The 27,034-nt window shown below is 51.2% G+C and overlaps 1 protein-coding gene across 1 annotated transcript in view; it reads left to right on the plus strand.

Moving 5' to 3' along the window:
- The window catches only part of gpm6bb (glycoprotein M6Bb), a 105,604-nt gene extending 101,689 nt beyond the window's left edge, over positions 1-3,915 (plus strand). The window contains exon 7 of the mRNA XM_067444696.1: positions 1,382-3,915. Within this exon, the coding sequence (XP_067300797.1) occupies positions 1,382-1,531 (150 nt within the window). The 3' untranslated portion in view covers positions 1,532-3,915. The remainder of the gene's footprint in view (positions 1-1,381) is intronic.
- Positions 3,916-27,034: the final 23,119 nt, after the last annotated feature.

The raw sequence follows: 27,034 nt of genomic DNA on the forward strand, positions 1-27,034 counted from the left end.
AGTTTGAGTGTGAGTTTGAGTGTGAGTTTGAGTGTGAGTTTGAGTTTGAGTGTGAGTGTGAGTTTGAGTGTGAGTTTGAGTGTGAGTTTGAGTGTGAGTTTGAGTGTGAGTGTCTGTTTGAGTGTGAGTGTGTTTGAGTGTGAGTGTGTTTGAGTGTGAGTGTGTTTGAGTGTGAGTGTGTTTGAGTGTGAGTGTGTTTGAGTGTGAGTGTGTTTGAGTGTGAGTTTGAGAGTGAGTGTCTGTTTGAGTGTGAGTTTGGATGTGAGTTTGAGTGTGAGTGTGTGTTTCAGTGTCTGTTTGAGTGTGAGTGTGAGTAAGTTTGAGTGTGAGTTTGAGTGTGAGTGTGAGTGAGTATGTTTGAGTTTGTGTGTATGTGTGTGTGTGTGTGTGTGTGTGTGTGTGTGTGACTGACTGAGTGAGCGAGTGTTTGAGTGAGTTTGTGTGTGTGTGATTAAGTGAGTGTTTGAGTGTGAGTTTGTGTGTTTGTTAGTGTTTGTGATTGAGTTTGTTTGTGAGTGTGTGTGTGTGTGTGTGAGAGAGACTGATTGAGTAAGTGTGTGTGTGTGTGTTTGAATGTGAGTTTATTATTAAGATATAAAGTGTCAGAGCACTGCTTCCTGTTATCTAGCGGCCACTGTATAAATGTGAAGTGTGATGTGTTGGTGTTTTCTGCTGCCGTTCAGCTCTGGAAGGATCTAGGATCTCCAAACTTACGTTCCTGTCGACGTCTCGACACACTCGATCAGAATCCAGAGTTTAGTGAAGATCGGAGAAACTTTATTTTCAGACCCAAAAAAATCAAAAGGCTAACCCCTTTGTGTTTTTTGGGGGAAAATTTTCGAGTTTTTCGATCTTCACTAAACTCTGGATTTTCGTCGAGTGTGTCGAGACGTCGACAGGAACGCAAGTTTGGAGATCCTAGAGCCTTCCAGAGCTGAACGGCAGCAGAAAACACCAACACTTCACACTTCCATCCCAAATGTGTGTGTGTGTGTGTTTGAGTGAGTGTGAATAAGTGTGTGTGAGCGTGAGGTTGTGTTGTGAGTGTACATGTGTGTGTGTGATCGTGAGGTTGTGTTGTGAGTGTGCGGGTGAGTGAGTGTGTGAGGTTGTAAGTGTGAAGGTGTGTGAGAGTGTGTGTGTGAGAGAGTGTGTGTGAGGTTGTGAGTGTGTGTGGTTGTGTTGTGAGTGTGAGGGTGAGTGTGAGTGTGAGTGTGAGTGTGTGGTTGTGATGTGAGTGTGTGGTTGTGATGTGTGAGTGTGGTTGTGTTGTGAATGTGTGGTTGTGTTGTGAATGTGAATAAGTGTGTGCGTGTGTGTGTTGTGTTGTGTTGTGTTGTGTGTGTTAACTCTCACGGGCCGTCACCTCTCACTCTTTCAGATCCATTATCTCATGATCCTCTCTGCCAACTGGGCCTACCTAAAGGACGCGAGTCACACACACGCGTATCAGGACATCAAACTGAAGGAGGAGCGCGAGCTGCTGGACATCACAGCGCGCTCCAAAGAGTGCCTGAACTCCTACTCCTGAGGGTCAGACACACACATACACACACACGCACACTCTCACACACACACACACACTAACGCATCCGCTGCTTCTGGCCACTAACGCCCTCTGTGCGCATCACTTCCTGTCTCTGTCCGCTGTGTTACACTCCTCTGGTGACGTTTGAAGCGCTGCGTTACACACGCACAACATCCCCTATATTTTTATTTTTGTCTTAAGAATATTTTTTTGCAGATGCATTCGTATCATCGTTATTATTATTTCCTGCCACTACACATGCAGTTGGTCTGTGTGCATCTTTAAATCCAATTTTGTGCTAAAATATCTTGACCTTTGCACATGGGTTGAGTGCACTGCATTGTGGGATAGTGTGTGTACAAGTCTTCAGTGTGTGTGTGTGGTTTGATGATGATGATGAAGATGACCACTGGCTCATATTTTAACTCTACCTCACACTGACCACTGTTCTTTAGCTCAACACATTTGACTCAAGTACCCCACGGTAAAAGACGAAAACATGACATTGTATTTTGTATAAAGCCTGGAATGCACATTAATGTCATGTTTATAATGCATTAGGAGGTATTCATCATGCTTTATTTTGTTAAAATGCATTATGTTTGCAGATTACAGCTGGAATTAAATGTTTGTCACGTGTTTTAATCACAACTGTGCTTACAAAAACTGTATAGTAACCATCTGACAACTACAAACTGCCTAGCAACACCATAACACCCTAGCAACCACTACGAGAATACCTTAGCAACTGCCTAGCAATGCCCTAGAAACTGCCCAAAATACCTTAGCAGCCGCCTAAGAACCACCCAGAATACCTTAGCAACTTCATAGCAATGCCCTAGGAACCGCCCAAAAAACCTTAGCAGCCGCCTAGCAATCACCCAGAATACCTTAGCAACTGCCTAGCAATGCCCTAGAAACCACTCAAAATACATTAGCAGCCGCCTAGCAACCATCCAGAATACCTTGGCAACTGCCTAGTAATGCCTTAGATACCACCCAAAATACATTAGCAGCCGCCTAGCAACCTCCCAGAATACCTTAGCAACTGCCTAGCAATGCCCTAGAAACCACCCAAAATACATTAGCAGCCGCCTAGCAACCACCCAGAATACCTTAGCAACTGCCTAGCAATGCCTTAGATACCTCCCAAAATACATTAGCAGCCGCCTAGCAACCTCCCAGAATACCTTAGCAACTGCCTAGCAATGCCCTAGAAACCACCCAAAATACATTAGCAGCCGCCTAGCAACCACCCAGAATACCTTAGCAACTGCCTAGCAATGCCCTCAAAACTACCCAGAATACCTTAGCAACTGTCAAGCAAAACACCCTAGCAACCACCCAGCAAGGCCCTAGCAACCACCCAGAATACCTTAGCAACGACCTAACAACCACCCTGAACATCATAGCAATCCCCTAGCAACCACCCACAATACCTTATCAACCGCCTAGCAATGCCTTAGCAACCATCCAGAATACCTTAGCAGCCGCCCATCAACGCCCTAGCAACCACCCTTACAACCACCCTGAACATCATAGCAATCGCCTAGCAACCACCCACAATACCTTATCAACCGCCTAGCAATGCCTTAGCAACCACCCAGAATACCTTAGCAGCCGCCCATCAACGCCCTAGCAACCACCCTTACAACCACCCTGAACATCATAGCAATCGCCTAGCAACCACCCACAATACCTTATCAACTGCCTAGCAATGCCTTAGCAACCACCCAGAATACCTTAGCAACCACCCATAATACATTAGCAACCGCCTAGAAACACCCTAGCAACCTAAATACTTTTTTATATTAAACTTTGATGCCCAATTTCTCATTTCTCATGTGTTTTGTTCAGTCGTGCGTTTCATTGCACCGTGACTGTGAACTCTGACCAGACGCTCTTTTTTTTTTTTTTTTTGGAAGGTAAAACTAAACCTGCCCTGCTGTAAAAGCGTCGTTATTGGCAGTATGTCATGCGTGTTATAACGTGTTGTTTTGCGCAGCGTTCGCCAGGTTTAACTGTGTTATTTTCTAGTTTTAGCTCATGTTTACTGCTGTTCGTTTGACTCGCGCGAGGCTCTAACCAGTGTTTACGGGACGCCTTTAGTTTGGACTTAAACTGCTATTTTGAAATAAAATAAAAGCCCAAAAATATGCATGTGTTTAATAAATGCACCGCCGTCTGTTTCTGATCTCCTGCCCAGAAGGTCGTCATGATTCTGTGTGTGTTTGTGTTTTTAATGCTTAATAATAATGCTGGATTGTGAATGTTAATAACTGCCCAAAACTGATGATTTGATGCGAGCGACGCTGGACGACGATGTTCAGGCCGTCAAACAATCTGTTGTGTTTTATACAAAAATAAATAAAATATGATGAGACTTCCTGGATCTCAACGAGTCTTCTTTTGAATCGTGTCATTCTTTGTGTGTGAATCCTGTCGGCCTTCCTCTTCTTCTTCCTCCGCACGTAGAACAGGAAAGTTATGAGATTTGGCACACCGATAGAAGACAGTCGGAACTGACACCAGAGCACATCTGGCGTCTCTAACGCAATCCCTCTAGCGCCACCACCTGTTCAAAGCTACACTCACGTTTGTGCTCATACTGTTTTCACGCCATTTTGAATTTTCCACAAAAAAACTTTTTTTAACTCCTCCTTGGCCATTGCTCCAGTTTTCATAAACACATTTAACCAGATCATCTTACCAGATAGACCATGCAGAGAAAAAGATATGGAATTCAAGTTGATTGGTCAAACAGTTCTCGGTTCATTTGTAACATTTTAATTCGTTAATTAAAATTCGTAACACCAACAAATTCAATGAAGAGCGCCAAAATGGACGTGAGGCTATATCTCTGCAGCGCTTTAGTTTATTCTGACCAAACTTGGTGTGTTATGCCAACCATGACCTGAGGCGACCTGCTCAGTTTCAGCACAGCGCCACCTAGTGTTCTGGAGATATGAAAAATGTGCTATTTTTACTTATTTCTCATCGCTTTGGCCAAAAATCACAAAAATGGTCTCTTTAGATCCGTGTCACAGGACACCCAATTCCCATATCAGACATTTTGTGAGTCAGTCATCATTCATTTTAAACGAATGCATTGGCATATTGTTTTGAAACTTGGTTTGCGTCTTCGACACCAAGCCCTGAAGGTACTCAAAAGTTTCGTTGCAGCACCACCTTGTGGTCAAAAGTTATGAATTTCCCAAAAATACTAATAGCTTTTGATTATATTAACCTATTGTAATGAATCTGGTCTTAATAGATTCCTTGGGTCAGGCCGAGAACATCGATGCCATATGGCTGAACGTGCTGTCCGCCATTTTGATTTCCTTTAACAACCTACCTTTTCTAACTCCTCCTTGGCCTTTTGTCTGATTTTCACCAAAATCAAATCAGATCATCTTTAGACCATGATAGCAAAAAGTCTTGGATTTGGTGTCGATAGATGAAACCGTTGTGATATACTGCAGCGACGAATTTGAAACATGAAGCCAAAATGACTGAGACTGTATCTCTACAATGCGTTTTGACAACACAACAAAATGGTCACAGCGCCACCTAATGGTCAAATGTTATAAACCATTCAACCATAAACTAATGACTGTTTGATTTTTCAGCCATTTGGCCTAAAATGACCTCATCTGTCTTTAATGGCTCATTGCTGCAGTCCATCTGATACTCCCAGTCGTGTTGGCGTGACTTATTATAATGTCTGCTCACAGTAATATTTACAACTACCTTTATTTATACAGGTTTCAAAGCTGCTTCTCTGTAATAAAATCAATGATGCAAACTTCAGTTCAAGGTTTGTTATCAGTGCAGTGAAATCAGTAATTTCAGCACAACAGTTATAATACAACAGCAGAACATTTCATTTCACATTTATTCAGTCTCTATAAAAACACATCGATACACACATTAAAAACACACTGAACAGCAGATCCAGCAGTGCATGAGGCGTTCTTCACCAGAAGTCATCGTCTGGTTCTTCATGGGATGTTACGCCAACACTGCGGAGCGAAATGAAGGTTAGTGATGAATAATATCTCGGTATTGTTGAACAGTAATGGACACAAACGTGCTACCTGTGGTCGTGCTCAGACAGGTGAAGCTCCTCTTGACTTTGGTGCTCTGATGCCTCTTTATTCTGGCTCTGAAAGTTCAAACACAGCCATCAAGAACATGTGAAATTACCAAGCGGCTCCTCCCGCGATCTCTCCTGAAGCCAATACCGAAGTAATGTAAACTGCAATTCCTCCACTGGCCACTAGAGCGGCTCCAGAAGGAGCTAAACCCCATTGAGCCTCATGATAAAATGCCCATCTTTACAACAGAAAAACACGTTTACAGCCTGGGACAAATTGTGGTTTTGGTCTATACGGCTAATGTTGACCTTCATGACGACTGTGAGGAGAGTGAATGTTTTTATAACTCATTCCTTTACGTTATATAAAGCCTTAAAGTTCTGCATAATTAAGGGCGTGGTTACTTTGAGTGACAGGTGGATAGCCATTTATCTGCCATCTATAGTCATCGGATCACCTAAGCTCCGCCCACATCCCGCCTTTCTGCCCATTTTCTGTTATCCGGGAGTGACACGCGATGACTCGCTCACAAGATGGCGACGGCTCGTCTCTACGCTTCGAACGGCTCATCGGAATCCTATGGGTGACGTCACGGACACTACCGACATTTTTTTTTTGTCAGTGTATGGAAATTACATTACAATCCCTATTTAAATGGATAGTTCACCCAAAAATGAATATTCTGTCCTCATTTACTCACCCTCATGTTGTTCCAAACCTGTATGAGTTTCTTTCTCCTGCTAAAATAAGATATTTGGAAGAATGTTTGTAACCAAGCAGATAGAGCAACCATTGACTACCATAATAGGGGAAAGAATACTATGGTAGTCTCTCTCTGCTTTGTTACAAACATTCTTCCAAATATCTTATTTTAGCAGGAGAAAGAAACTCATAGAGGTTTGGAACAACATGAGGGTGAGTAAATGAGGACAGGATTTTCATTCATGGGTGAACTATCCCTTTAAGACCAATTTTCATTATAGTACAGAATGTTTTTGATGTACCTGCTCGTTTGGTTTATTCTGCATGAGCATCATCATGTACTTCTGAAGCGGATTGGACGCATCCGCTCCTCCTCCAATCGCTGAGGCCGTTGCGGACACATGACCTTCTGTACCGTCCCTCTCCTCTTCTGCTGGTTTCTCATTTTGATCCTCCTGAAAGCAGACAGTCATGATTATTGAACTCTCTTGTTATTAAACATACAGTCAGTGTTGGTCATGTTACTTAGTTACTATTTACTTCTCACAAATAGTAACTTGCATCATTATAAGAGTAACTAATTACCTGGAAAAATTACTTTTACACTTTTTTAAATGTTCAAATATGTAAAATAACTTGAATTCCCCCAAAATTAAATGGTAAATGAATAAAATGGACACTAAATATAATTAATTATTATTATTAAAAATTGTAAAATAATCTACACTATTTTAATGTTGCTGTGGGACAATGTGAGACACAGTATCAAATTCAATACATTATTGTAAATATTATCAGTAATACAGTGGAACAATGAAACTAAATAGATGGTTTAGAACTGTAATATTTATTGCACAGAACACAACTGGCCAACAAATAAATCTAACTATAAATGATGCTCCTTAAGAAAAGTCTACCACAAATAGAAAATAATAATGAACAAATGACTCTTACGAAGCGATTCTTTTAAAGGAATCGACTCCTGAACTCATGTGTTTAAATGAATCACCTGCTCCTGCTTGAGTCTCTCCAGCTCTCGCTCCTCTCTCTCCTGCTCCTCCTCTCTCTCCCTCAGTCTCTTCTCCTCTCTCCTCTTCCTCTCCTCCTCCCATCTCTCCTCTTCCTCATGCGTGTCTATCTTTACGTCTGCGTCTGATGATAAAGATGATGAAAAAAGCACTAGTTTATATGATGTAACACACGAGGAAGATCCGAACAGCGACGGAAGATCCGACTCACCCTGATGAAGCTCCGGCTGAGAGTCCTGCAGTCTCTGGAGGATACACTCCTGATCTGTGGACACAACTGAACACACACTATACTGTATAAAGCACTATATAAATAAAGGTGACGATGACTGACACAGGCAGAAACACACACACATTCTATCTCTAACACACACTCTCTCTCTCACACACACACACACACACACACACTGATGAATTCTCACGTTGTATAGGGTCAGTGAGGTCGTGGAGTGTGATCTTCTCTGGTTAAGGAGACGACTCTGAACTGGAAATGATTTCCTGCAGTTGGGGTGGACTGAGAAATCAGAACAAACACAAAGAATATAATTAAGATATAAAGTGTCAGAGCACTGCTTCCTGTTATCTAGCGGCCACTGTATAAATGTGAAGTGTGATGTGTTGGTGTTTTCTGCTGCCTTTCAGCTCTGGAAGGCTCTAGGATCTCCAAACTTACGTTCCTGTCGACGTCTCGACACACTCGATCAGAATCCAGAGTTTAGTGAAGATCGGAGAAACTTTATTTTCAGACCCCAAAAAATCAAAAGGCTAACCCCTTTGTGTTTTTTGGGTAAATTTTTTCGAGTTTTTCCGATCTTCACTAAACTCTGGATTCTCATCGAGTGTGTCGAGGCGTCGACAGGAACGCAAGTTTGGAGATCCTAGAGCCTTCCAGAGCTGAACAGCAGCAGAAAACACCAACACATCACACTTCATATTTATATCCCATATGTCTGTGAAGTGCCTGTGGAGTGCCTGTGGAGTGCCTGTGGAGTGCCTGTGAAGTGCCTGTGGAGTGCCAGTGGAGTGCCTGTGAAGTGCCTGTGGAGTGTCAGTGGAGTGCCAGTGGAGTGCCAGTGGAGTGCCAGTGGAGTGCCTGTGAAGTGCCTGTGAAGTGCCTGTGGAGTGCCAGTGGAGTGCCTGTGGAGTGCCTGTGAAGTGCCTGTGAAGTGCCTGTGGAGTGCCTGTGGAGTGCCTGTGGAGTGCCTGTGGAGTGCCTGTGAAGTGCCTGTGGAGTGCCAGTGGAGTGCCTGTGAAGTGCCTGTGGAGTGTCAGTGGAGTGTCAGTGGAGTGCCAGTGGAGTGCCAGTGGAGTGCCTGTGAAGTGCCTGTGAAGTGCCTGTGGAGTGTCTGAAAACTTTATTTTCAGACCCCAAAAAATCAAAAGGCTAACCCCTTTGTGTTTTTTGGGGAAAATTTTTCGAGTTTTTCCGATCTTAACTAAACTCTGGATTCTCATCAAATGTGTCGAGGCGTCGACAGGAACGCAAGTTTGGAGATCCTAGAGCCTTCCAGAGCTGAACAGCAGCAGAAAACACCAACACATCACACTTCAAATTCATATCCCATATGTCTGTGGAGTGCCAGTGGAGTGTCAGTGGAGTGCCTGTGGAGTGCCCGTGGAGTGCCCGTGGAGTGCCAGTGGAGTGCCTGTGGAGTGTCAGTGGAGTGTCTGTGGAGTGTCAGTGGAGTGCCAGTGGAGTGTCTGTGGAGTGCCTGTGGAGTGCCAGTGGAGGTTCCGTGGAGTGCCTGTGGAGTGCCAGTGGAGGTTCCGTGGAGTGCCTGTGGAGTGTCTGTGGAGTGCCAGTGGAGTGTCAGTGGAATGCCTGTGAAGTGCCTGTGGAGTGCCAGTGGAGTGCCAGTGGAGTGCCTGTGGAGTGTCTGTGGAGTGTCTGTGGAGTGTCAGTGGAGTGCCAGTGGAGTGCCTGTGAAGGTTCCGTGGAGTGCCTGTGGAGTGCCAGTGGAGGTTCCGTGGAGTGCCTGTGGAGTGTCAGTGGAATGCCTGTGAAGTGCCTGTGGAGTGCCAGTGGAGTGCCTGTGGAGTGTCTGTGGAGTGTCAGTGGAGTGCCAGTGGAGTGCCTGTGGAGTGTCTGTGGAGTGCCTGTGGAGTGTCTGTGGAGTGCCAGTGGAGTGCCTGTGGAGTGCCAGTGGAGGTTCCACTCCACAGTGCCTGTGGAGTGTCTGTGGAGTGCCAGTGGAGTGTCAGTGGAGTGCCTGTGAATGTTCCGTGGAGTGTCTTTGGAGTGCCAGTGGAGTGCCTGTGGAGTGCCAGTGGAGGTTCCGTGGAGTGCCTGTGGAGTGTCTGTGGAGTGCCAGTGGAGTGTCAGTGGAGTGCCTGTGAAGTGCCTGTGGAGTGCCTGTGGAGTGCCAGTGGAGGTTCCGTGGAGTGCCTGTGGAGTGTCTTTGGAGTGCCAGTGGAGTGTCAGTGGAGTGCCTGTGAAGTGCCTGTGGAGTGCCAGTGGAGTGCCTGTGGAGTGCCAGTGGAGGTTCAGTGGAGTGCCTGTGAAGTGCCTGTGGAGTGTCTGAAAACTTTATTTTCAGACCCCCAAAAAATCAAAAGGCTAACCCCTTTGTGTTTTTTGGGGAAATTTTTTCGAGTTTTTCCGATCTTCACTAAACTCTGGATTCTCATCGAGTGTGTCGAGGCGTCGACAGAAACGCAAGTTTGGAGATCCTAGAGCCTTCCAGAACTGAACGGCAGCAGAAAACACCAACACATCACACTTCAAATTTATATCCCATATGTCTGTGGAGTGTCAGTGGAGTGCCTGTGGAGTGCCTGTGGAGTGCCCGTGGAGTGTCCGTGGAGTGCCTGTGGAGTGCCTGTGGAGTGCCCGTGGAGTGCCCGTGGAGTGCCTGTGGAGTGCCAGTGGAGTGTCTGAAAACTTTATTTTCAGACCCCAAAAAATCAAAAGGCTAACCCCTTTTTGTTTTTTGGGAAAAAAAATTCAAGTTTTTCCGATCTTCACTATACTCTGGATTCTCATCGAGTGTGTTGAGGCGTCGACAGGAACGCAAGTTTGGAGATCCTAAAGCCTTCCAGAGCTGAACAGCAGCAGAAAACACCAACACATCACACTTCAAATTTATATCCCATATGTCTGTGGAGTGTCAGTGGAGTGCCTGTGGAGTGTCAGTGGAGTGCCAGTGGAGAGCCAGTGGAGTGTCAGTGGAGTGCCTGTGGAGTGTCAGTGGAGTGCCAGTGGAGTGTCAGTGGAGTGCCAGTGGAGTGTCTGTGGAGTGCCAGTGGAGGTTCCGTGGAGTGCCTGTGGAGTGCCAGGGGAGTGCCAGTGGAGTGCATGTGGAGTGTCAGTGGAGTGCCTGTGGAGTGTCAGTGGAGTGCCAGTGGAGTGCCTGTGGAGTGCCTGTAGAGTGTCAGTGGAGTGTCTGTGGAGTGCCAGTGGAGTGCATGTGGAGTGCCTGTGGAGTGTCAGTGGAGTGCCAGTGGAGTGCCAGTGGAGTGCCTGTGGAGTGTCAGTGGAGTGCCAGTGGAGTGCCTGTGGAGTGCCAGTGGAGTGCCAGTGGAGTGCCTGTGGAGTGTCTGTGGAGTGCCTGTGAAGTGTAAGTGGAGGTTTCGTGGAGTGTCTGTGGAGTGCCAGTGGAGTGCCTGTGGAGTGTCAGTGGAGTGCCAGTGGAGTGCCAGTGGAGTGTCCGTGGAGTGTCAGTGGATTGCCTGTGGAAAGTCAGTGGATTGCCTGTGGACTGTCAGTGAAGTGCCTGTGGAGTGTCTTTTAGGAACGCAAGTTTGGAGATCCTAAAGCCTTCCAGAGCTGAACAGCAGCAGAAAACACCAACACATCACACTTCAAATTTATATCCCATATGTCTGTGGAGTGTCAGTGGAGTGCCTGTGGAGTGTCAGTGGAGTGCCAGTGGAGTGCCAGTGGAGAGCCAGTGGAGTGTCAGTGGAGTGCCTGTGGAGTGTCAGTGGAGTGCCAGTGGAGTGCCAGTGGAGTGTCTGTGGAGTGCCAGTGGAGGTTCCGTGGAGTGCCTGTGGAGTGCCAGGGGAGTGCCAGTGGAGTGCATGTGGAGTGTCAGTGGAGTGCCTGTGGAGTGCCTGTGGAGTGTCAGTGGAGTGCCAGTGGAGTGCCTGTGGAGTGTCAGTGGAGTGCCAGTGGAGTGCCTGTGGAGTGCCTGTAGAGTGTCAGTGGAGTGTCTGTGGAGTGCCAGTGGAGTGCATGTGGAGTGTCAGTGGAGTGCCTGTGGAGTGTCAGTGGAGTGCCAGTGGAGTGCCTGTGGAGTGTCAGTGGAGTGCCAGTGGAGTGCCTGTGGAGTGCCAGTGGAGTGCCAGTGGAGTGCCTGTGGAGTGTCCGTTGAGTGCCTGTGAAGTGTCAGTGGAGGTTCCGTGGAGTGTCTGTGGAGTTCCAGTGGAGTGCCTGTGGAGTGCCTGTGGAGTGTCAGTGCAGTGTCAGTGGAGTGCCAGTGGAGTGCCAGTGGAGTGTCCGTGGAGTGTCAGTGGAGTGTCAGTGGAGTGCCTGTGGAGTGCCTGTGGAGTGCCAGTGGAGTGCCAGTGGAGTGCCTGTGGAGTGTCTGTGGAGTGCCAGTGGAGTGCCTGTGGAGTGCCAGTGGAGGTTCCGTGGAGTGCCTGTGGAGTGTCTGTGGAGTGTCTGTGGAGTGCCAGTGGAGTGTCAGTTGAGTGCCTGTGAAGGTTCCGTGGAGTGTCTGTGGAGTGCCAGTGGAGTGCCTGTGGAGTGCCAGTGAAGGTTCCGTGGAGTGCCTGTGGAGTGTCTGTGGAGTGTCAGTGGAATGCCTGTGAAGTGCCAGTGGAGTGTCAGTGGAATGCCTGTAAAGTGCCTGTGGAGTGCCAGTGGAGTGCCAGTGGAGTGTCAGTGGAGTGCCTGTGGAGTGCCAGTGGAGTGCCAGTGGAGTGCCAGTGGAGTGCCTGTGGAGTGTCTGTGGAGTGCCTGTGGAGTGTCTTTGGAATGCCAGTGGAGTGCCTGTGGAGTGCCAGTGGAGGTTCCATGGAGTGCCTGTGGAGTGTCTGTGGAGTGCCAGTGGAGTGTCAGTGGACTGCCTGTGAAGGTTCCGTGGAGTGTCTGTGGAGTGCCAGTGGAGGTTCCGTGGAGTGCCTGTGGAGTGTCTGTGGAGTGCCAGTGGAGTGTCAGTGGAGTGCCTGTGAAGTGCCTGTGGAGTGCCAGTGGAGTGTCTGAAAACTTTATTTTCAGACTCCAAAAAAATCAAAAGGCTAACCCCTTTGTGTTTTTTTTGGGAAATTTTTTCGAGTTTTTCCGATCTTCACTAAACTCTGGATTCTCATCGAGTGTGTCGAGGCGTCGACAGGAACGCAAGTTTGAGATCCTAGAGCCTTCCAGAGCTGAACGGCAGCAGAAAACAACAACACATCACACTTCAAATTTATATCCCATATGTCTGTGGAGTGCCTGTGGAGTGCCAGTGGAGTGCCTGTGGAGTGTCAGTGGAGTGCCAGTGGAGTGTCAGTGGAGTGCCTGTGAATGTTCCGTGGAGTGTCTTTGGAGTGCCAGTGGAGTGCCTGTGGAGTGCCAGTGGAGGTTCCGTGGAGTGCCTGTGGAGTGTCTGTGGAGTGCCAGTGGAGTGTTAGTGGAGTGCCTGTGAAGTGCCTGTGGAGTGCCAGTGGAGTGCCTGTGGAGTGCCAGTGGAGGTTCCGTGGAGTGCCTGTGGAGTGTCTTTGGAGTGCCAGTGGAGTGTCAGTGGAGTGCCTGTGAAGTGCCTGTGGAGTGCCAGTGGAGTGCCTGTGGAGTGCCAGTGGAGGTTCAGTGGAGTGCCTGTGAAGTGCCTGTGGAGTGTCTGAAAACTTTATTTTCAGACCCCAAAAAAATCAAAAGGCTAACCCCTTTGTGTTTTTTGGGGAAATTTTTTCGAGTTTTTCCGATCTTCACTAAACTCTGGATTCTCATCGAGTGTGTCGAGGCGTCGACAGGAACGCAAGTTTGGAGATCCTAGAGCCTTCCAGAGCTGAACGGCAGCAGAAAACACCAACACATCACACTTCAAATTTATATCCCATATGTCTGTGGAGTGTCAGTGGAGTGCCTGTGGAGTGCCTGTGGAGTGCCCGTGGAGTGTCCGTGGAGTGTCCGTGGAGTGTCCGTGGAGTGCCTCTAGAGTGCCAGTGGAGTGCCTGTGGAGTGCATGTGGAGTGCCCGTGGAGTGTCCGTGGAGTGCCTGTGGAGTGCCAGTGAAGTGTCTGAAAACTTTATTTTCAGACCCCAAAAAATCAAAAGGCTAACCCCTTTTTGTTTTTTGGGAAAAAATTTTCAAGTTTTTCCGATCTTCACTATACTCTGGATTCTCATCGAGTGTGTTGAGGCGTCGACAGGAACGCAAGTTTGGAGATCCTAGAGCCTTCCAGAGCTGAACAGCAGCAGAAAACACCAACACATCACACTTCAAATTTATATCCCATATGTCTGTGGAGTGTCAGTGGAGTGCCTGTGGAGTGTCAGTGGAGAGCCAGTGGAGTGTCAGTGGAGTGCCTGTGGAGTGTCAGTGGAGTGCCAGTGGAGTGCCAGTGGAGTGCATGTGGAGTGTCAGTGGAGTGCTTGTGGAGTGCCTGTGGAGTGTCAGTGGAGTGCCAGTGGAGTGCCTGTGGAGTGCCTGTAGAGTGTCAGTGGAGTGCCAGTGGAGTGCCTGTGGAGTGCCTGTGGAGTGCCAGTGGAGGTTCCGTGGAGTGCCTGTGGAGTGCCAGGGGAGTGCCAGTGGAGTGCATGTGGAGTGTCAGTGGAGTGCTTGTGGAGTGCCTGTGGAGTGTCAGTGGAGTGCCAGTGGAGTGCCTGTGGAGTGCCTGTAGAGTGTCAGTGGAGTGTCTGTGGAGTGCCAGTGGAGTGCATGTGGAGTGTCAGTGGAGTGCCTGTGGAGTGTCTGTGGAGTGCCTGTGAAGTGTCAGTGGAGGTTCCGTGGAGTGTCTGTGGAGTGCCAGTGGAGTGCCTGTGGAGTGCCTGTGGAGTGTCAGTGGAGTGCGAGTGGAGTGCCAGTGGAGTGTCCGTGGAGTGTCAGTGGATTGCCTGTGGAAAGTCAGTGGATTGCCTGTGGACTGTCAGTGAAGTGCCTGTGGAGTGTCTTTTAGGAACGCAAGTTTGGAGATCCTAAAGCCTTCCAGAGCTGAACAGCAGCAGAAAACACCAACACATCACACTTCAAATTTATATCCCATATGTCTGTGGAGTGTCAGTGGAGTGCCTGTGGAGTGTCAGTGGAGTGCCAGTGGAGTGCCAGTGGAGAGCCAGTGGAGTGTCAGTGGAGTGCCTGTGGAGTGTCAGTGGAGTGCCAGTGGAGTGTCAGTGGAGTGCCAGTGGAGTGTCTGTGGAGTGCCAGTGGAGGTTCCGTGGAGTGCCTGTGGAGTGCCAGGGGAGTGCCAGTGGAGTGCATGTGGAGTGTCAGTGGAGTGCCTGTGGAGTGTCAGTGGAGTGCCAGTGGAGTGCCTGTGGAGTGCCTGTAGAGTGTCAGTGGAGTGTCTGTGGAGTGCCAGTGGAGTGCATGTGGAGTGTCAGTGGAGTGCCTGTGGAGTGTCAGTGGAGTGCCAGTGGAGTGCCAGTGGAGTGCCTGTGGAGTGTCAGTGGAGTGCCAGTGGAGTGCCTGTGGAGTGCCAGTGGAGTGCCAGTGGAGTGCCTGTGGAGTGTCTGTGGAGTGCCTGTGAAGTGTCAGTGGAGGTTCCGTGGAGTGTCTGTGGAGTGCCAGTGGAGTGCCTGTGGAGTGCCTGTGGAGTGTCAGTGAAGTGCCAGTGGAGTGTCCGTGGAGTGTCAGTGGATTGCCTGTGGAAAGTCAGTGGATTGCCTGTGGACTGTCAGTGAAGTGCCTGTGGAGTGTCTTTGGAGTGCCTGTGGAGTGCCTGTGGAGTGTCAGTGGAGTGCATGTCGAGTGTGTGGAATGCCCGTGGAGTGTCCGTAGAGTGCCTGTGTAGTGTCAGTGGAGTGCCTGTGGAGTGCCCGTGGAGTGTCTGTGGAGTGTCTGTGGAGTGCCTGTGGAGTGCCTGTGGAGTGCCAGTGGAGTGCCTGTGTAATGTCAGTGGAGTGCCTGTGGAGTGCCTGTGGAGTGCCCGTGGAGTGCCTGTGGAGTGCCTGTGTAGTGTCCGTGGAGTGCCTGTGTAGTGTCAGTGGAGTGCCTGTGGAGTGCCCGTGGAGTGTCTGTGGAGTGTCTGTGAAGTGTCTGTGGAGTGCCTGTGGAGAGCCTGTGGAGTGTCAGTGGAGTGCCTGTGTAGTGTCAGTGGAGTGCCTGTGGAGTGCCAGTGGAGTGTCAGTGGAGTGCCTGTGGAGTGTCAGTGGAGTGCCTGTGGATTGCCAGTGGAGTGTCTGTGGAGTGCCAGTGGAGTGCCTGTGGAGTGCCAGTGGAATGCCTGTGGAGTGCCAGAGGAGAGCCTGTGGAGTGTCAGTGGAGTGCCTGTGGAGTGCCAGTGGAGTGCCTGTGGAGTGTCAGTGGAGTGCCTGTGGAGTGTCAGTGGAGTGTCAGTGGAGTGCCTGTGGAGTGCCTGTGGAGTGCCAGTGGAGTGCCAGTGGAGTGCCTGTGGAGTGTCAGTGGAGTGCCTGTGGAGTGTCAGTGGAGTGCCTGTGGATTGCCAGTGGAGTGCCTGTGGAGTGCCAGTGGATTGCCTGTGGAGTGCCAGTGGAGTGTCTGAAAACTTTATTTTCAGACCCCAAAAAAATCAAAAGGCTAACCCCTTTTTGTTTTTTGGGGAAAATTTTTCGAGTTTTTCCGATCTTAACTAAACTCTGGATTCTCATCAAATGTGTCGAGGCGTCGACAGGAACGCAAGTTTGGAGATCCTAGAGCCTTCCAGAGCTGAACAGCAGCAGAAAACACCAACACATCACACTTCAAATTTATATCCCATATGTCTGTGGAGTGCCAGTGGAGTGTCAGTGGAGTGTCAGTGGAGTGTCTGTGGAGTGCCAGTGGAGTGTCAGTGGAGTGCCTGTGGAGTGCCTGTGGAGTGTCTGTGGAGTGCCAGTGGAGTGCCTGTGGAGTGCCAGTGGAGGTTCCGTGGAGTGCCTGTGGAGTGTCTGTGGAGTGTCTGTGGAGTGCCAGTGGAGTGTCAGTTGAGTGCCTGTGAAGGTTCCGTGGAGTGTCTGTGGAGTGCCAGTGGAGTGCCTGTGGAGTGCCAGTGAAGGTTCCGTGGAGTGCCTGTGGAGTGTCTGTGGAGTGCCAGTGGAATGCCTGTGAAGTGCCAGTGGAGTGTCAGTGGAATGCCTGTAAAGTGCCTGTGGAGTGCCAGTGGAGTGCCAGTGGAGTGCCTGTGGAGTGCCAGTGGAGTGCCAGTGGAGTGCCTGTGGAGTGTCTGTGGAGTGCCTGTGGAGTGTCTTTGGAATGCCAGTGGAGTGCCTGTGGAGTGCCAGTGGAGGTTCCATGGAGTGCCTGTGGAGTGTCTGTGGAGTGCCAGTGGAGTGTCAGTGGACTGCCTGTGAAGGTTCCGTGGAGTGTCTGTGGAGTGCCAGTGGAGTGCCAGTGGAGGTTCCGTGGAGTGCCTGTGGAGTGTCTGTGGAGTGCCAGTGGAGTGTCAGTGGAGTGCCTGTGAAGTGCCTGTGGAGTGCCAGTGGAGTGTCTGAAAACTTTATTTTCAGACTCCAAAAAAATCAAAAGGCTAACCCCTTTGTGTTTTTTTTGGGAAATTTTTTCGAGTTTTTCCGATCTTCACTAAACTCTGGATTCTCATCGAGTGTGTCGAGGCGTCGACAGGAACGCAAGTTTGGAGATCCTAGAGCCTTCCAGAGCTGAACGGCAGCAGAAAACAACAACACATCACACTTCAAATTTATATCCCATATGTCTGTGGAGTGCCTGTGGAGTGCCAGTGGAGTGCCTGTGGAGTGTCAGTGGAGTGCCAGTGGAGTGTCAGTGGAGTGCCTATGAATGTTCCGTGGAGTGTCTTTGGAGTGCCAGTGGAGTGCCTGTGGAGTGCCAGTGGAGGTTCCGTGGAGTGCCTGTGGAGTGTCTGTGGAGTGCCAGTGGAGTGTTAGTGGAGTGCCTGTGAAGTGCCTGTGGAGTGCCAGTGGAGTGCCTGTGGAGTGCCAGTGGAGGTTCCGTGGAGTGCCTGTGGAGTGTCTTTGGAGTGCCAGTGGAGTGTCAGTGGAGTGCCTGTGAAGTGCCTGTGGAGTGCCAGTGGAGTGCCTGTGGAGTGCCAGTGGAGGTTCAGTGGAGTGCCTGTGAAGTGCCTGTGGAGTGTCTGAAAACTTTATTTTCAGACCCCAAAAAAATCAAAAGGCTAACCCCTTTGTGTTTTTTGGGGAAATTTTTTCGAGTTTTTCCGATCTTCACTAAACTCTGGATTCTCATCGAGTGTGTCGAGGCGTCGACAGGAACGCAAGTTTGGAGATCCTAGAGCCTTCCAGAGCTGAACGGCAGCAGAAAACACCAACACATCACACTTCAAATTTATATCCCATATGTCTGTGGAGTGTCAGTGGAGTGCCTGTGGAGTGCCTGTGGAGTGCCCGTGGAGTGTCCGTGGAGTGTCCGTGGAGTGTCCGTGGAGTGCCTGTGGAGTGCCAGTGGAGTGCCTGTGGAGTGCATGTGGAGTGCCCGTGGAGTGTCCGTGGAGTGCCTGTGGAGTGCCAGTGGAGTGTCAGTGGAGTGCCAGTGGAGTGCCTGTGGAGTGCCAGTGGAGTGCCAGTGGAGTGCCTGTGGAGTGTCAGTGGAGTGCCAGTGGAGTGCCTGTGGAGTGCCAGTGGAGTGCCAGTGGAGTGCCTGTGGAGTGTCTGTGGAGTGCCTGTGAAGTGTAAGTGGAGGTTTCGTGGAGTGTCTGTGGAGTGCCAGTGGAGTGCCTGTGGAGTGTCAGTGGAGTGCCAGTGGAGTGCCAGTGGAGTGTCCGTGGAGTGTCAGTGGATTGCCTGTGGAAAGTCAGTGGATTGCCTGTGGACTGTCAGTGAAGTGCCTGTGGAGTGTCTTTTAGGAACGCAAGTTTGGAGATCCTAAAGCCTTCCAGAGCTGAACAGCAGCAGAAAACACCAACACATCACACTTCAAATTTATATCCCATATGTCTGTGGAGTGTCAGTGGAGTGCCTGTGGAGTGTCAGTGGAGTGCCAGTGGAGTGCCAGTGGAGAGCCAGTGGAGTGTCAGTGGAGTGCCTGTGGAGTGTCAGTGGAGTGCCAGTGGAGTGCCAGTGGAGTGTCTGTGGAGTGCCAGTGGAGGTTCCGTGGAGTGCCTGTGGAGTGCCAGGGGAGTGCCAGTGGAGTGCATGTGGAGTGTCAGTGGAGTGCCTGTGGAGTGCCTGTGGAGTGTCAGTGGAGTGCCAGTGGAGTGCCTGTGGAGTGTCAGTGGAGTGCCAGTGGAGTGCCTGTGGAGTGCCTGTAGAGTGTCAGTGGAGTGTCTGTGGAGTGCCAGTGGAGTGCATGTGGAGTGTCAGTGGAGTGCCTGTGGAGTGTCAGTGGAGTGCCAGTGGAGTGCCTGTGGAGTGTCAGTGGAGTGCCAGTGGAGTGCCTGTGGAGTGCCAGTGGAGTGCCAGTGGAGTGCCTGTGGAGTGTCCGTTGAGTGCCTGTGAAGTGTCAGTGGAGGTTCCGTGGAGTGTCTGTGGAGTTCCAGTGGAGTGCCTGTGGAGTGCCTGTGGAGTGTCAGTGCAGTGTCAGTGGAGTGCCAGTGGAGTGCCAGTGGAGTGTCCGTGGAGTGTCAGTGGAGTGTCAGTGGAGTGCCTGTGGAGTGCCTGTGGAGTGCCAGTGGAGTGCCAGTGGAGTGCCTGTGGAGTGTCTGTGGAGTGCCAGTGGAGTGCCTGTGGAGTGCCAGTGGAGGTTCCGTGGAGTGCCTGTGGAGTGTCTGTGGAGTGTCTGTGGAGTGCCAGTGGAGTGTCAGTTGAGTGCCTGTGAAGGTTCCGTGGAGTGTCTGTGGAGTGCCAGTGGAGTGCCTGTGGAGTGCCAGTGAAGGTTCCGTGGAGTGCCTGTGGAGTGTCTGTGGAGTGTCAGTGGAATGCCTGTGAAGTGCCAGTGGAGTGTCAGTGGAATGCCTGTAAAGTGCCTGTGGAGTGCCAGTGGAGTGCCAGTGGAGTGTCAGTGGAGTGCCTGTGGAGTGCCAGTGGAGTGCCAGTGGAGTGCCAGTGGAGTGCCTGTGGAGTGTCTGTGGAGTGCCTGTGGAGTGTCTTTGGAATGCCAGTGGAGTGCCAGTGGAGGTTCCATGGAGTGCCTGTGGAGTGTCTGTGGAGTGCCAGTGGAGTGTCAGTGGACTGCCTGTGAAGGTTCCGTGGAGTGTCTGTGGAGTGCCAGTGGAGGTTCCGTGGAGTGCCTGTGGAGTGTCTGTGGAGTGCCAGTGGAGTGTCAGTGGAGTGCCTGTGAAGTGCCTGTGGAGTGCCAGTGGAGTGTCTGAAAACTTTATTTTCAGACTCCAAAAAAATCAAAAGGCTAACCCCTTTGTGTTTTTTTTGGGAAATTTTTTCGAGTTTTTCCGATCTTCACTAAACTCTGGATTCTCATCGAGTGTGTCGAGGCGTCGACAGGAACGCAAGTTTGAGATCCTAGAGCCTTCCAGAGCTGAACGGCAGCAGAAAACAACAACACATCACACTTCAAATTTATATCCCATATGTCTGTGGAGTGCCTGTGGAGTGCCAGTGGAGTGCCTGTGGAGTGTCAGTGGAGTGCCAGTGGAGTGTCAGTGGAGTGCCTGTGAATGTTCCGTGGAGTGTCTTTGGAGTGCCAGTGGAGTGCCTGTGGAGTGCCAGTGGAGGTTCCGTGGAGTGCCTGTGGAGTGTCTGTGGAGTGCCAGTGGAGTGTTAGTGGAGTGCCTGTGAAGTGCCTGTGGAGTGCCAGTGGAGTGCCTGTGGAGTGCCAGTGGAGGTTCCGTGGAGTGCCTGTGGAGTGTCTTTGGAGTGCCAGTGGAGTGTCAGTGGAGTGCCTGTGAAGTGCCTGTGGAGTGCCAGTGGAGTGCCTGTGGAGTGCCAGTGGAGGTTCAGTGGAGTGCCTGTGAAGTGCCTGTGGAGTGTCTGAAAACTTTATTTTCAGACCCCAAAAAAATCAAAAGGCTAACCCCTTTGTGTTTTTTGGGGAAATTTTTTCGAGTTTTTCCGATCTTCACTAAACTCTGGATTCTCATCGAGTGTGTCGAGGCGTCGACAGGAACGCAAGTTTGGAGATCCTAGAGCCTTCCAGAGCTGAACGGCAGCAGAAAACACCAACACATCACACTTCAAATTTATATCCCATATGTCTGTGGAGTGTCAGTGGAGTGCCTGTGGAGTGCCTGTGGAGTGCCCGTGGAGTGTCCGTGGAGTGTCCGTGGAGTGTCCGTGGAGTGCCTCTAGAGTGCCAGTGGAGTGCCTGTGGAGTGCATGTGGAGTGCCCGTGGAGTGTCCGTGGAGTGCCTGTGGAGTGCCAGTGAAGTGTCTGAAAACTTTATTTTCAGACCCCAAAAAATCAAAAGGCTAACCCCTTTTTGTTTTTTGGGAAAAAATTTTCAAGTTTTTCCGATCTTCACTATACTCTGGATTCTCATCGAGTGTGTTGAGGCGTCGACAGGAACGCAAGTTTGGAGATCCTAGAGCCTTCCAGAGCTGAACAGCAGCAGAAAACACCAACACATCACACTTCAAATTTATATCCCATATGTCTGTGGAGTGTCAGTGGAGTGCCTGTGGAGTGTCAGTGGAGAGCCAGTGGAGTGTCAGTGGAGTGCCTGTGGAGTGTCAGTGGAGTGCCAGTGGAGTGCCAGTGGAGTGCATGTGGAGTGTCAGTGGAGTGCTTGTGGAGTGCCTGTGGAGTGTCAGTGGAGTGCCAGTGGAGTGCCTGTGGAGTGCCTGTAGAGTGTCAGTGGAGTGCCAGTGGAGTGCCTGTGGAGTGCCTGTGGAGTGCCAGTGGAGGTTCCGTGGAGTGCCTGTGGAGTGCCAGGGGAGTGCCAGTGGAGTGCATGTGGAGTGTCAGTGGAGTGCTTGTGGAGTGCCTGTGGAGTGTCAGTGGAGTGCCAGTGGAGTGCCTGTGGAGTGCCTGTAGAGTGTCAGTGGAGTGTCTGTGGAGTGCCAGTGGAGTGCATGTGGAGTGTCAGTGGAGTGCCTGTGGAGTGTCTGTGGAGTGCCTGTGAAGTGTCAGTGGAGGTTCCGTGGAGTGTCTGTGGAGTGCCAGTGGAGTGCCTGTGGAGTGCCTGTGGAGTGTCAGTGGAGTGCGAGTGGAGTGCCAGTGGAGTGTCCGTGGAGTGTCAGTGGATTGCCTGTGGAAAGTCAGTGGATTGCCTGTGGACTGTCAGTGAAGTGCCTGTGGAGTGTCTTTTAGGAACGCAAGTTTGGAGATCCTAAAGCCTTCCAGAGCTGAACAGCAGCAGAAAACACCAACACATCACACTTCAAATTTATATCCCATATGTCTGTGGAGTGTCAGTGGAGTGCCTGTGGAGTGTCAGTGGAGTGCCAGTGGAGTGCCAGTGGAGAGCCAGTGGAGTGTCAGTGGAGTGCCTGTGGAGTGTCAGTGGAGTGCCAGTGGAGTGTCAGTGGAGTGCCAGTGGAGTGTCTGTGGAGTGCCAGTGGAGGTTCCGTGGAGTGCCTGTGGAGTGCCAGGGGAGTGCCAGTGGAGTGCATGTGGAGTGTCAGTGGAGTGCCTGTGGAGTGTCAGTGGAGTGCCAGTGGAGTGCCTGTGGAGTGCCTGTAGAGTGTCAGTGGAGTGTCTGTGGAGTGCCAGTGGAGTGCATGTGGAGTGTCAGTGGAGTGCCTGTGGAGTGTCAGTGGAGTGCCAGTGGAGTGCCAGTGGAGTGCCTGTGGAGTGTCAGTGGAGTGCCAGTGGAGTGCCTGTGGAGTGCCAGTGGAGTGCCAGTGGAGTGCCTGTGGAGTGTCTGTGGAGTGCCTGTGAAGTGTCAGTGGAGGTTCCGTGGAGTGTCTGTGGAGTGCCAGTGGAGTGCCTGTGGAGTGCCTGTGGAGTGTCAGTGAAGTGCCAGTGGAGTGTCCGTGGAGTGTCAGTGGATTGCCTGTGGAAAGTCAGTGGATTGCCTGTGGACTGTCAGTGAAGTGCCTGTGGAGTGTCTTTGGAGTGCCTGTGGAGTGCCTGTGGAGTGTCAGTGGAGTGCATGTCGAGTGTGTGGAATGCCCGTGGAGTGTCCGTAGAGTGCCTGTGTAGTGTCAGTGGAGTGCCTGTGGAGTGCCCGTGGAGTGTCTGTGGAGTGTCTGTGGAGTGCCTGTGGAGTGCCTGTGGAGTGCCAGTGGAGTGCCTGTGTAATGTCAGTGGAGTGCCTGTGGAGTGCCTGTGGAGTGCCCGTGGAGTGCCTGTGGAGTGCCTGTGTAGTGTCCGTGGAGTGCCTGTGTAGTGTCAGTGGAGTGCCTGTGGAGTGCCCGTGGAGTGTCTGTGGAGTGTCTGTGAAGTGTCTGTGGAGTGCCTGTGGAGAGCCTGTGGAGTGTCAGTGGAGTGCCTGTGTAGTGTCAGTGGAGTGCCTGTGGAGTGCCAGTGGAGTGTCAGTGGAGTGCCTGTGGAGTGTCAGTGGAGTGCCTGTGGATTGCCAGTGGAGTGTCTGTGGAGTGCCAGTGGAGTGCCTGTGGAGTGCCAGTGGAATGCCTGTGGAGTGCCAGAGGAGAGCCTGTGGAGTGTCAGTGGAGTGCCTGTGGAGTGCCAGTGGAGTGCCTGTGGAGTGTCAGTGGAGTGCCTGTGGAGTGTCAGTGGAGTGTCAGTGGAGTGCCTGTGGAGTGCCTGTGGAGTGCCAGTGGAGTGCCAGTGGAGTGCCTGTGGAGTGTCAGTGGAGTGCCTGTGGAGTGTCAGTGGAGTGCCTGTGGATTGCCAGTGGAGTGCCTGTGGAGTGCCAGTGGATTGCCTGTGGAGTGCCAGTGGAGTGTCTGAAAACTTTATTTTCAGACCCCAAAAAAATCAAAAGGCTAACCCCTTTTTGTTTTTTGGGGAAAATTTTTCGAGTTTTTCCGATCTTAACTAAACTCTGGATTCTCATCAAATGTGTCGAGGCGTCGACAGGAACGCAAGTTTGGAGATCCTAGAGCCTTCCAGAGCTGAACAGCAGCAGAAAACACCAACACATCACACTTCAAATTTATATCCCATATGTCTGTGGAGTGCCAGTGGAGTGTCAGTGGAGTGTCAGTGGAGTGTCTGTGGAGTGCCAGTGGAGTGTCAGTGGAGTGCCTGTGGAGTGCCTGTGGAGTGTCTGTGGAGTGCCAGTGGAGTGCCTGTGGAGTGCCAGTGGAGGTTCCGTGGAGTGCCTGTGGAGTGTCTGTGGAGTGTCTGTGGAGTGCCAGTGGAGTGTCAGTTGAGTGCCTGTGAAGGTTCCGTGGAGTGTCTGTGGAGTGCCAGTGGAGTGCCTGTGGAGTGCCAGTGAAGGTTCCGTGGAGTGCCTGTGGAGTGTCTGTGGAGTGCCAGTGGAATGCCTGTGAAGTGCCAGTGGAGTGTCAGTGGAATGCCTGTAAAGTGCCTGTGGAGTGCCAGTGGAGTGCCAGTGGAGTGCCTGTGGAGTGCCAGTGGAGTGCCAGTGGAGTGCCTGTGGAGTGTCTGTGGAGTGCCTGTGGAGTGTCTTTGGAATGCCAGTGGAGTGCCTGTGGAGTGCCAGTGGAGGTTCCATGGAGTGCCTGTGGAGTGTCTGTGGAGTGCCAGTGGAGTGTCAGTGGACTGCCTGTGAAGGTTCCGTGGAGTGTCTGTGGAGTGCCAGTGGAGTGCCAGTGGAGGTTCCGTGGAGTGCCTGTGGAGTGTCTGTGGAGTGCCAGTGGAGTGTCAGTGGAGTGCCTGTGAAGTGCCTGTGGAGTGCCAGTGGAGTGTCTGAAAACTTTATTTTCAGACTCCAAAAAAATCAAAAGGCTAACCCCTTTGTGTTTTTTTTGGGAAATTTTTTCGAGTTTTTCCGATCTTCACTAAACTCTGGATTCTCATCGAGTGTGTCGAGGCGTCGACAGGAACGCAAGTTTGGAGATCCTAGAGCCTTCCAGAGCTGAACGGCAGCAGAAAACAACAACACATCACACTTCAAATTTATATCCCATATGTCTGTGGAGTGCCTGTGGAGTGCCAGTGGAGTGCCTGTGGAGTGTCAGTGGAGTGCCAGTGGAGTGTCAGTGGAGTGCCTATGAATGTTCCGTGGAGTGTCTTTGGAGTGCCAGTGGAGTGCCTGTGGAGTGCCAGTGGAGGTTCCGTGGAGTGCCTGTGGAGTGTCTGTGGAGTGCCAGTGGAGTGTTAGTGGAGTGCCTGTGAAGTGCCTGTGGAGTGCCAGTGGAGTGCCTGTGGAGTGCCAGTGGAGGTTCCGTGGAGTGCCTGTGGAGTGTCTTTGGAGTGCCAGTGGAGTGTCAGTGGAGTGCCTGTGAAGTGCCTGTGGAGTGCCAGTGGAGTGCCTGTGGAGTGCCAGTGGAGGTTCAGTGGAGTGCCTGTGAAGTGCCTGTGGAGTGTCTGAAAACTTTATTTTCAGACCCCAAAAAAATCAAAAGGCTAACCCCTTTGTGTTTTTTGGGGAAATTTTTTCGAGTTTTTCCGATCTTCACTAAACTCTGGATTCTCATCGAGTGTGTCGAGGCGTCGACAGGAACGCAAGTTTGGAGATCCTAGAGCCTTCCAGAGCTGAACGGCAGCAGAAAACACCAACACATCACACTTCAAATTTATATCCCATATGTCTGTGGAGTGTCAGTGGAGTGCCTGTGGAGTGCCTGTGGAGTGCCCGTGGAGTGTCCGTGGAGTGTCCGTGGAGTGTCCGTGGAGTGCCTGTGGAGTGCCAGTGGAGTGCCTGTGGAGTGCATGTGGAGTGCCCGTGGAGTGTCCGTGGAGTGCCTGTGGAGTGCCAGTGGAGTGTCTGAAAACTTTATTTTCAGACCCCAAAAAATCAAAAGGCTAACCCCTTTTTGTTTTTTGGGAAAAATTTTTCAAGTTTTTCCGATCTTCACTATACTCTGGATTCTCATCGAGTGTGTTGAGGCGTCGACAGGAACGCAAGTTTGGAGATCCTAGAGCCTTTCAGAGCTGAACAGCAGCAGAAAACACCAACACATCACACTTCAAATTTATATCCCATATGTCTGTGGAGTGTCAGTGGAGTGCCTGTGGAGTGTCAGTGGAGTGCCAGTGGAGAGCCAGTGGAGTGTCAGTGGAGTGCCTGTGGAGTGTCAGTGGAGTGTCAGTGGAGTGCCAGTGGAGTGTCTGTGGAGTGCCAGTGGAGGTTCCGTGGAGTGCCTGTGGAGTGCCAGGGGAGTGCCAGTGGAGTGCATGTGGAGTGTCAGTGGAGTGCCTGTGGAGTGCCTGTGGAGTGTCAGTGGAGTGCCAGTGGAGTGCCTGTGGAGTGCCTGTAGAGTGTCAGTGGAGTGTCTGTGGAGTGCCAGTGGAGTGCATGTGGAGTGTCAGTGGAGTGCCTGTGGAGTGTCAGTGGAGTGCTAGTGGAGTGCCAGTGGAGTGCCTGTGGAGTGTCAGTGGAGTGCCAGTGGAGTGCCTGTGGAGTGCCTGTGGAGTGCCCGTGGAGTGCCCGTGGAGTGCCTGTGGAGTGCCAGTGGAGTGTCTGAAAACTTTATTTTCAGACCCCAAAAAATCAAAAGGCTAACCCCTTTTTGTTTTTTGGGAAAAAAAATTCAAGTTTTTCCGATCTTCACTATACTCTGGATTCTCATCGAGTGTGTTGAGGCGTCGACAGGAACGCAAGTTTGGAGATCCTAAAGCCTTCCAGAGCTGAACAGCAGCAGAAAACACCAACACATCACACTTCAAATTTATATCCCATATGTCTGTGGAGTGTCAGTGGAGTGCCTGTGGAGTGTCAGTGGAGTGCCAGTGGAGAGCCAGTGGAGTGTCAGTGGAGTGCCTGTGGAGTGTCAGTGGAGTGCCAGTGGAGTGTCAGTGGAGTGCCAGTGGAGTGTCTGTGGAGTGCCAGTGGAGGTTCCGTGGAGTGCCTGTGGAGTGCCAGGGGAGTGCCAGTGGAGTGCATGTGGAGTGTCAGTGGAGTGCCTGTGGAGTGTCAGTGGAGTGCCAGTGGAGTGCCTGTGGAGTGCCTGTAGAGTGTCAGTGGAGTGTCTGTGGAGTGCCAGTGGAGTGCATGTGGAGTGCCTGTGGAGTGTCAGTGGAGTGCCAGTGGAGTGCCAGTGGAGTGCCTGTGGAGTGTCAGTGGAGTGCCAGTGGAGTGCCTGTGGAGTGCCAGTGGAGTGCCAGTGGAGTGCCTGTGGAGTGTCTGTGGAGTGCCTGTGAAGTGTAAGTGGAGGTTTCGTGGAGTGTCTGTGGAGTGCCAGTGGAGTGCCTGTGGAGTGTCAGTGGAGTGCCAGTGGAGTGCCAGTGGAGTGTCCGTGGAGTGTCAGTGGATTGCCTGTGGAAAGTCAGTGGATTGCCTGTGGACTGTCAGTGAAGTGCCTGTGGAGTGTCTTTTAGGAACGCAAGTTTGGAGATCCTAAAGCCTTCCAGAGCTGAACAGCAGCAGAAAACACCAACACATCACACTTCAAATTTATATCCCATATGTCTGTGGAGTGTCAGTGGAGTGCCTGTGGAGTGTCAGTGGAGTGCCAGTGGAGTGCCAGTGGAGAGCCAGTGGAGTGTCAGTGGAGTGCCTGTGGAGTGTCAGTGGAGTGCCAGTGGAGTGTCAGTGGAGTGCCAGTGGAGTGTCTGTGGAGTGCCAGTGGAGGTTCCGTGGAGTGCCTGTGGAGTGCCAGGGGAGTGCCAGTGGAGTGCATGTGGAGTGTCAGTGGAGTGCCTGTGGAGTGCCTGTGGAGTGTCAGTGGAGTGCCAGTGGAGTGCCTGTGGAGTGTCAGTGGAGTGCCAGTGGAGTGCCTGTGGAGTGCCTGTAGAGTGTCAGTGGAGTGTCTGTGGAGTGCCAGTGGAGTGCATGTGGAGTGTCAGTGGAGTGCCTGT

This window comes from Pseudorasbora parva, chromosome 5, assembly GCF_024679245.1.
Source record: "Pseudorasbora parva isolate DD20220531a chromosome 5, ASM2467924v1, whole genome shotgun sequence".
Classification (NCBI taxonomy): domain Eukaryota; kingdom Metazoa; phylum Chordata; class Actinopteri; order Cypriniformes; family Gobionidae; genus Pseudorasbora; species Pseudorasbora parva.